This window comes from Mugil cephalus, chromosome 16, assembly GCF_022458985.1.
Source record: "Mugil cephalus isolate CIBA_MC_2020 chromosome 16, CIBA_Mcephalus_1.1, whole genome shotgun sequence".
Lineage (NCBI taxonomy): Eukaryota > Metazoa > Chordata > Actinopteri > Mugiliformes > Mugilidae > Mugil > Mugil cephalus.
Genome location: NC_061785.1, coordinates 13098340 through 13108692, shown reverse-complemented (window position 1 = coordinate 13108692; position 10353 = coordinate 13098340). Strand labels below are relative to the sequence as shown.

Sequence of the window (10353 nt, the reverse complement as noted above, 5' to 3'; positions counted from 1 at the left end):
CGTGAATCTGACAGCTAAGTGGGCCTACGAAACCGGGCGCTATGGTGAAACAGCACACCTAGCTGCGACTTGGAAATTACGTGACAGCTGTAATTCGACGTCACGTCTGACAAATCGGAAACTTCCACGAGGCATAATTTTATTTTGAAGATGGCGACAGGAAGCGCCGTGCGCTCGTGAAACTTGGCCCTGTTCGGAGTCCAGGGGAAGAGCGGGCACCCCGGCGCTGTTACTGTGAAACACTTCAGGCCCGGTTTGTCGCCACAAACTGGGGATGACCCCGTGGTGATGCGGAGCGCTGGCTTCATGCCGCTGTCGTCCCGCCGTGCCTTCGTGAGTCCCGACGGTCCGAGACCCACAGCCACCACCACCGCCGCCACCGTCGCCATGGCCTTGGTGTTGTCACCCCGCTGCACATCTGTCAGACTCCTGGCCACCGCCGTCCTGCTCCTGGTGTCGGTGACCGCCGTGCAGTCCTCCCAGGGCGACAAGGAGCCGGTTTACCGGGACTGCGTGAAGCAGTGTGTCCGGACAAACTGCACCGGAGCTCGGCTACGGGGCTTCGAGTCCGCCCAGCCGCAGTACATGGCGCTGACAGGTGAGTGTTTGTCGGCCGGCAGCAGGTGAGTCGAGCCGACTTAGCTCTGTAGCAGCGGACCTGTCCACTCTGTGTAGCAGTCAGCTGCAGTACACCCGTGCCATGCCTATGCCTGCTAACATCTAACTTTTTTTTTATATATATATACTTCCGTGATTCCATTGTTTCATAACTAGCAACTGACCTGCCAGTGGAAAGTGGCCAGTTTTTCTAGCCTAACTAGTTGTCAGTATTGTTCCATTGTAACTCCACCTTTGTTCCACCTGTAGCGCAGGTGTGATTTGTCAGAATGAGACTTAATAACGCAACAAGATGGCATCTCAACCTGTAAATGCATAGAGAACATTTTTGGGGCTGGCACTGTGGCTGTTAATATGTGATGGCCGTCTGTGCTCTTGATCTAAATTTATTTCGCTCCTGAGGGTCACTGAGTGTGACCCCCTGACCTGTGCCGGCCCTCAGACCATGTGTTCTTCTTTTGTCCGTGTCCCAGGTTGGACGTGCAGGGACGACTGCCGCTACCAGTGCATGTGGACCACCGTGGGTCTTTACCAAGCTGAGGGGTACAGGATCCCACAGTTCCACGGCAAGGTGTGTGCTCTTTGTCGCAGAATCCGCGCCGGTGAATTCATTCGGCGTTGTTTGTGCTCACCGATCAGGCATAGCATTATGACCACCTTCCTAATATTGTGTAAGTCTCCCTCGTGCCTCCAAAACAGTTAGGACTCATCAGAGACGTGGACGTGGGACTTCTGAGGGTGTCCTGTGGTGCCTGGCGACAAAGTGTCATTAGCGGGTTGCCATGTCCAAGAGTTTCCCCAGTTTGAATTGTCAAAAGATATCATACATTTATTTCTCCTGTCAGTGGTTTTAATGTTGTGGCTGATCAGTGTATGTGCACATTTCTAACTAAAATGTTTTTTTTTTTCTGTTTAAGTCTAAATGTACGCGCGGTGTGTTTTATTTCTCCCAGTGGCCGTTTGCGCGCTTCCTGTGTTTCGAGGAGCCGGCGTCTGCTCTGGCCTCTCTCCTCAACGGCCTCGCTTGCCTTCTCATGCTGCTGCGCTACCGGAGCACGGTGCCACGCCAGAGCCCCATGTACCACACCATCAACGCCTTCTCTCTGGTGAGTCGAAAACAACGAGCGAGTGCTCAGATTCCACCGCATCTGCTCCTGTCACAGTGAAGTGTTACCGTGCCTCTTTTAACAGGAGCCCGTTTGTGTGTCTGTGTGTGTTTGCGTAGGTGTCTCTCAACGCCTGGTTCTGGTCCACAGTGTTTCACACCCGGGACACCTATCTCACTGAGGTAATGGTTGTTGAGTGCGTAGATACTAATAATAAATCCATCTTTGTCCACCTGACGGCATAAAAACATAACATGTTAGCGAACAGTTTCACTCCTCCGTTCAGACATCTTGTTAGCCGGCAGCAGCTGTCTGTGGCTGTTTACGTGACGGTGGCCCAAAGCGAAAGGCTGAGTGCAGCTAAAACTGATCAGATGATTTGGTGTTAATTAATAAGGACGAAACACATCATGCATCTTCCTTGTATGTCGTGTGCACGTAACTGCTCGGGTATCTTTCCAGACCGCCCGCTGAGATGAGGGCACTGTTGTTTTAGTTGCTAATGAGCTTAGCAAATGGCTAACATCCTAATGCCATTCCAGACAAACCCTCAAGCTGTGTACAGTATTATTCCCTCTAAAGCACAACAACATGTTTTTGTTGACCTTCATCTTTTTTTTGTTTTTCATTTCTGTTTCACTTTCAGAAAATGGATTATTTCTGTGCGACAGCAGTCATTTTATACTCGATCTACCTTTGCTGTGTCAGGTGAGCTCTGAAGCAGAATTTTAAATAATAATTTAAGCCGTTGCCGCATTTTATCAGAGTGATGGTGTCAGAAAACCCTGAGGGAAAAAAAAAAAAATCATGTTTTTGAGCACCTGTTACATCTGCTCACACTGTCGCCCGTCTCTTTTCCAGAACGCTGGGTCTGAGGCGCCCCGGGGTGTCCAGCATGGTGGGAGTCCTGCTCATCTTGGCCTTTACCTCGCACGTGTCCTACCTGACCTTCGTCAGTTTCGACTACGGCTACAACATGGCTGCGAATGCCACAATCGGTACAGTGGGGGGGGGGGACGGACTCGTAGGTCACATTGAGGCTCAAGTTTGGTTGGATGCAATGGTGAATTTTTGGCGTCGGGGCCTTTTTATAGGATAGTCTTAGTTAATCGCCTTAAATTTGTATTTTTATCCTGGATAAGCTGGACATTATTTTACAGTTTTCACATGACCGATATATTGGCCGACTGATATATTGGGCCGATATTTGCGTTGTTTTACAGGTATCGGGATTGGCCGATATGTGGGTGCGTTCGCCGATATATATTTATATATATTATATTATAATTTTTACATATATATATATTTTTTTTCCCCTGGCAAGATTTACAGACACATCCACAGACAGCTCCTGTGCTTATGCTCTACCTTTTTTTACGTGTTTATTTTGTACGCATAAAAGTGTTAAATACTCTTTGAGTTCAATATATGTTTATGTTTTTGGTTAAATTGAGACTTGTAACATTTGTAATCGTTTTTATCGTGTAATTGGAGGGAGAAAAAAGCACTATCGGCTCAAAATATCGGCTCATAAAAATTGGTAGCTCGTTGGAAAACCAAAATTGGTATCGGCCCCAAAAAATCCATATCGGTCGATCTCTAATACCGACCCCTCAGTGGCTTTTAAGAAGAGCGTTCAATTATATTTAACATCTGAGTTGATTTTCGACAGTAGCTGTACCTTCTAGTCATTTCTTGTCACCTATTTTCACTCTTACACTATATCATCACCTCGGTCCTTTAGTTCACCAAATCTCATCTGATAGGATTATCCTGATCTGGCACCTTGGCAGAGCACCGTGCCCTTCACGGACCTTTGTTTTTTTTTTTTTTTTTACCTTTCTCCGCCTGACTTTCCGTCGGTGTCTTCGCAGGCATGGTGAACCTCCTGTGGTGGCTGTGCTGGTGCTGGCAGAACCGGCGGACGCTGCCCTACTGGTGGAAGTGCGGCCTGGTGGTGCTGCTGCTTCACGGCCTGGCCCTGCTGGAGCTGCTGGACTTCCCCCCGATGCTCTGGATCCTGGATGCCCACGCTGTCTGGCACCTCAGCACCGTCCCAGTGCACTTCCTTTTCTACAGGTCGGTGGTACATACACGACGGAGAGTCTCAAATAACGACAGCAGAAAAAAAAAAAAGATGAAAACTAGAATGAAAGTTTTGGGGATAGATACCTGATGTTGAATGAATTCGTTCTGCCTCCAGTTTCCTGATAGACGACAGCCTCTACCTGCTAAACACAGAGAAGATGGGCGTTAAAGTCGAGTAGGAGGAGCTCATGGCCTCGTCACCACGCCTACACCCCCGCACCTCTCCCGCCAGGGCGGCGGGACGCCCGAACACCGAAGTAGCGCAGCCTTCCAGATGACATGCATGAAACCACCACTATGACTTTCATCGAAGTTGTTTACATTTTTCTTTTTCTTGTATTCATTCGGGGTCGGGGTGGGGTTGGGGGTTAACCCTCTGGAAGATTGTCCCGATTGATGCTTGCTCTACTTTTGCCTTGTACCGACACGTGTGCTACCTTTCTTTCTCTTGCCACTCACCGTACGTGACCTCAAGGGGCGGAGCGAGGGCAGGCGAAGGAGCGGTGATTCCTCACAGCACTTTTTGACCTGCCGACATGAGCGGAGCGCGCGTCCTGTCCCGCGTGCACTTCAGAAAAATTGAATACGTCCATTAGCTCTGTGCAAGAACGTGGCAGTTTGCCGTGTCCGACGATAGGTGGCGCCACATCGCTGGCCAGGCTTCTCTGTGTGTGTGTGTGTGTGTGTGTGTGTGCACTGCAACATGTGTGTGGGGGGGTCAGTCTGTGCCAAAAGTGGACACAGAGAGGTACCTCTCGTGAAGGGAGGGGAGGGAAAAGAGGGAGGGGAAGGGGGGGGATGCCAGCTGATTGTTCTAGAACGAGAGGGAAGGGGGCGTTTATGTCGGAGGCCATTCCAGCTGACTGGGGTTTTTTTTTCTTCTCACCATCACACCTTTATTTTTGTGCCTCTCTTGTTTCCACTGCTGCTTTTGTGTCTTGTTCTGACGTTATTATTATTATTTCTATTTTCTGCCTCGGCCAGTCCTTGACCAATGTGTGCTTTATTCTGTTTTACTTCGGTGACTTCATTTTTTTTTTTGTTTGTTTGTTCGTTTTAGTGGGACATGCCCGATGATCATACAGTGGAAGTATTATTTTTATTCACCTGAACTGCCTTTTAGTGTGAGGGATGATTGCGGTAGGACAAATAAGCAATGCAACGGGAAGCTGCAGTCAAATTTATATTATTTTCATTACATAAAGAGTTTCTAATAAATTCTGGGGACAGCTGGCGTGTGTGTGTGTGTGTGTGCGCACTCGTGTGAATGGTGTTTGCTTTATGTCCATTAGTTTTTTAATTTCCTCCTGCTGTCACATCATCCTCAGAAAACCACCTCCATCAAATACTCGTCCTCCTCCACGTTTGCCTTACACACTGTGTCATCACATTCTTTTCAACAAGTCTTTCATTTACATTTATTTTTATCCCAGAGTTGACACCAAAAGCTTTGAACTCATCCCACGTACGTCCTCGTCCCCCAGAGCTTCCCTCCCGTGTGTGCACTTTACGAGCGTGCGTACATTTGTGTTTGAGATTCTGCCCATGCCTTTGTACTCCTGCGTGAGAATGCGAACAATGCCCAGTATGCGTGTACACGTTGCCTTCACTGGACATAGTAGGCTGTTATTTTTTTTTTGTGCGTGTTTTTTTTGCCGTCACAAACTAAACCACTGTGTGCGAGAGAGTGAGCGAGGACTAGACGGTACTCGCGTGCGTGTGCGTGTGTAAATATATACGTTGGAGGTTTCGCGGCGTGAAATGCGCGTGAGACGGGTAAATTTAGCTTCGCTGACAGCTCGTGATGGGGGCGCGGGGGAAGACGGAGGACGGAAGAAGCGGAGAGGTTGTCATTTTGTCAGGTTTGGGTGGCAGAAAGATTCCAGAAATCACAATAGTGGAATTTTTACAATTCAAAACACACATAATGTGTTAATGGTTATTGGCCAAAATGATCTGTCTTCTCAGATGTGGCTTTTGTTTAGCATGAAATTGTGTATCAGGCCCTGTTGTACGATATATACTTTCAAAATGATACAACTAGAAATAACTGAGTAGCCTGTTTGAAACCAAAACTATTCGTCATCAGATTAGAAGTTAACTCGGCCATCTCATCGGTATTTGTGTGTGTTATGATAAGTTGAAGATTTACTTGAGAATTTACCATAAAACAAGCTTTTCTTTTTTTCTACTCTGTAAATCATTCCACTGTTCATTTCCTTCTTCCTTGCCAGTAACCACATCTCTCCTCTGCTGCCCCCTGCCTGCAGCCCCGTGCACCATCACCTCTCCTACTGAGAGCACTTTCCTCCGCCTCACATCTAATGTTTGACCAAAAAAAAAGAACAAGAAGAAACACTTCAGAAATGGAATAAATAAAAGTGTTATTTGTTGATAAGGGGTGGAGCACAGGTGTCTTTTGTCCTATTTGTCCTGTAGTGTTAAAAAACAAACCAAAAAAAAAAACGTGGAGATTTTAGTAAGTGCGCTTCTGGGAAAGACCTCCCACTTGTAATGCAGGAGAAAACGAGAGAAGGATGCAGTTCAGTTTAGTTTAATAAAACGTCCGTTTCCCAAGAGCTACCACCTTAACACTGTGAGTCAGCCGCAACATGAAAATCGCTGACAGGTGAGGGGGATGACTTAAATGATAGGGTTGCGATACAGTGTTCTCCTGTAGGTGTTACCTGACGTATACCGCCCACTTAAACATTGACTAGGCACCCCTGCACCATTGCAACAACACTTTCGTGCCACAAGAACCGCTCAAAAGGCATGAAAAGTTCTTCTTGTGTTGTACCTGATTTTGGTGGTTTTGATGCTCTGTAGCAAGCAGAAGCTATTTGCCCTTCTCAGGAAGTGGATGCTTTGTTTTCGGACATATATTCACATACACATATACACCGATCAGGCCTAACATTATGTGCAGTGAGTCTCCCTTTCCTCCTCCATAACAGCTGTGACTTATCAGAAAACCATGAACATGGGCCTTCTGAGGGTGTCCTGTGGAGTCTGGAAACAGAATGGGGGCCTTTGTGTCCTATGGGTTGAGGGGAGGGGCCCTCTGTGGATCAGACTTGTTCCAGTGACTCCCGCAGACACTTGATCAGTTTGGGTTCTAGTGAATTTGGAGGCCAGGCCAGTTTTTCATGTCTTTTGGGTTGTTCCTAAATTATTTTTGTGTGTGTGTGTATCAGGCTGGGGATGGCTGCTGCCATCAAGCAGTGGGGGTGCCTGGTCTGGTTTAGGGTCTAGGTGGGTGGTACGTGTCCAAGTAGCATCCACACGAAGGCCAGGTTGAAACGTTTCCCAGCAGGAGATGGTGAATATTATTCACTTCTCCTGTCAGTGGTCATAATGTTGTGACTGATCGGTGTAAGTTGCATTACATTTCTCTGTTTGGATCTTTGATTAACATTGCCAGCCTTCCTCTTGGCCTCTGTTCGTACCCGTGAGGCCCGGCGGTGTGGGAGAGCATGACTTTGTAGACCTGCGAGATCCCCTGACTGCTTCCAGAGCTGATGCCACACGCGAGCAGAGAACAGGGAACTCAAAGATGGTTCAGTGAGTTTATATTTGACGATGACTTCCTTATCCCTCCTCTAAAATAAACAAGTCTTTTTCAGATGAAGGAATTGTTGTATATCTTAGGTGCAGTCACTCCTCTCAATATTAATTCGCTAATGTTAATGTGTACCTCTTATGTGCTTCGTCATCCTTAAAGTATGTGCTGCTCTCATTCTCATTATTTAATCTGGCTTCTGTTTTTTTTTTTTTTTGTGTGTGTGGGAACCAAGTGTTTTATCCTGACCAGGACCACTTAACCTCGTAATAAGCCTGGTGCTCGTGTTCTGTCTGTCTACAGTGAGTGGCTTTTTGTTGTGCCCTGGTAGCTCTGTGCAGGAGGTTGGACTCTGACCCCGGCTGCTGTGGGCGGGGAGAGTGGACGCACTGGGATGAATAGAGTTTATTCTTCCTCCTTCAGCTCCTCATATGTGACCGGGAATGAAGAGCATGAGAAAAGTGAAATACATACGAAGATGCTCCAACATGGTGTCCTGTTTGTAGGAGTTCAATGGCGCAGGAAAAACTTCTGGCAATCTTTTTTTTTTTTTTTTTTTTTTGTGCAGGCGTAATCATGGATTTCCAAAAACATCATTAAAAGATTTATTAACTTTAACATTCATTATTACACGGGATAAGATGTTATGTTAGATGTTACATTTAGAGGCCCAGTCCGACTGAAACCCGACCAGCAGGCTAGCAGTCAGCTAGCAGCTAGCAACCAACAAGAAGATGCCAGCTAACTAGCCTAGCCGACGGCACATCATTGGGACTTTAGTTGGGCCCACGACACAAGAAGGCTTAACAGTGAGTTCCAGCGTCTTGGAGTCAACCACCTCCATGCTGCCGCCACCGAGGGATTAGCTTAGCACTTTTTACTGCTACTCAACAAAATACGCAATTGTGCCGGGAAAGTTAGGGGTGAGATGAGGGATGATTTAGTCTAACTGAAATACTGCTTCAGTGCAGATTATCAGAGCTAGTTCAGTTTAAAGTAATATATATTAGCATCATTAATATATTATATCATTACTCAGTACTTTAGCTTTTCCCTATTTTAAAATTTTGAGCCTTATAAATGAGATTTTCTTGTGACATATGTTAACTATCATACGCAAAAATACCCAACTGCGCATAATTAGCTAAAGTGAACTCCACTGTAAGTGTTTGCTGACCGACGACCCATGACAGTTTCAGTATTGCTAATGGGTTCAGTGGTGCCTGGCGCTAGACGTGCCCCTACAAGACCACTCACCACCACGAGCTGTAGAAGATCTCTGTGAAGGTTTCTGAGCTGTACATCAAGTGGACGCCATAGAACCTGTAGAGCTCAACAACACCAACATCTTTCCACATGATGTTTCCACACTTTGGCCGTATCCTCCTAAAATCAACTAAGATGTCCTCGGTCTTGTTTATGTTCGGGAGCAGTTTGTTTCTCCAATCCAGAAACGTATGCACCACTTTCCCTGCACTCAGACTTTCCTCAAGTCTTTAATGAACCCAAACCACTGTGGAGTCATCAAAGAACTCCCGCAGGTGGCCAGATTCAGGCTTATATGGAAATCTGAGGTCCATGGAAAGGAACGGAAGTGGAACCCCCCACGGAGCTCCAGTATTACTAAGCGCCACATCAGACAGGAAGTTCCCCAGCTGCAAAAACTTGGGGCTATCCGGCGGACGGTCAGCAATCCAGGAGGCAGAGCTGACACCGGCCTGAGCGGTCAGCAGGAGCAGCTGGAGAGACACTCATAGAAAAGGACCGTTTTACACGATGAAGCAGTTTTGCTTGTTCAAAAAGGTGGAATATACGATGCCTGGGAAAGAATGGTTCTGCCACACGGAAGGTGTATTAAATATCTTTGTCTGTAAATTTGGAAATGTTTGTGTTGCAACACCTAACGTCAAGTCTGTCACGCATGTACGTTGTGACTGCTCTTGGGCGTTTTCTCCGTGCATACCATGTGCATGGTTAACCTTAGACTACAATCTACGAGCCAGCACGAAGACCACTCAGCAACTAGATGAGCCGCACAAGATAAACGCTGATAATCAAACCCTCCTGCAGCCATACATTCTGTCCCGCTAGACGTTTTGAATCAGGAAGCAGAGAAATGTCACGTAACTTCACTGTCATGTTTCAAGTCGGCGAAACTTAACTAAAGTTCACTTGCTGCCTTAAACAACGCTCAATGCGAAAAAGTTAGAACTAGGAATTATTTCTTGTTTCAGCCTGATGCTTTGAGTTAAAACCACTTACTAGGATACATTATCCAATGAAGAAAACTCATCTTGTCTTAAATATTTCAACTACAACAACGTATTAACTAGTATTTAAGTTGAGAACACTAGTGTTTTAGTGTTTCTACTCAGATTTCCTATCTTGGCTATTTTTATTTTTTTTTAAAAATATTGACAATATGTACATAGGTTGGCACTAGCATTTGAAGCAATGTCCTTACTTAATGCCATTATAGCCATTTAGAAGACAGGAAGATATTAAAATTTGTTTTACTAGAAACAGCATATGGTGCCATTATTTTTTAGTGTAATGCTGTAATACTGTTGTTTATGAGCCATTTTATTGTAATAGCTCTGCGTAATGAAAAAAAGCAACTTAATGTTAAACGAACATTTACCACACAGACAAAACTCACATGAAGTAACATGACGTGGCTGTAATGTTTTACAGCGTTGGCAAATGGTGATCTATAATCAAAGTGTCTTTTTTAGTGCTTGGGCTTAGTTTGGTATTTTTTATACTTTTGGACCTTAGGCTTGGACTTGGATAGACTTTATTAACCCAAAAGGGGAAATTGCTTGGTCATGCTAGCTGAGTTGCATGTAAAATAATAATAATAAACACTACTAAAAAGCAAAATATGTGCAAGAGAAAATATATAAGAAATAAAAAACTCAACACTGATTGAAACACTAGTTTTGTCAGTATGAAAACATCTTGGTTCACAACACATCA

At 45.6% G+C, this 10353-nt stretch overlaps 1 protein-coding gene across 1 annotated transcript; it reads left to right on the top strand.

The window, feature by feature from the left end:
• Positions 1-204: 204 nt before the first annotated feature.
• Positions 205-6210, top strand: pgap3 (post-GPI attachment to proteins phospholipase 3). Its single transcript, XM_047608540.1, has 8 exons — positions 205-598; positions 1092-1189; positions 1572-1724; positions 1844-1906; positions 2371-2432; positions 2586-2722; positions 3599-3803; positions 3928-6210. The coding sequence occupies exons 1-8, from the start codon at positions 289-291 to the stop codon at positions 3989-3991; spliced, it is 1092 nt and encodes a 363-aa protein (XP_047464496.1). The 5' UTR covers positions 205-288; the 3' UTR covers positions 3992-6210.
• Positions 6211-10353: the final 4143 nt, after the last annotated feature.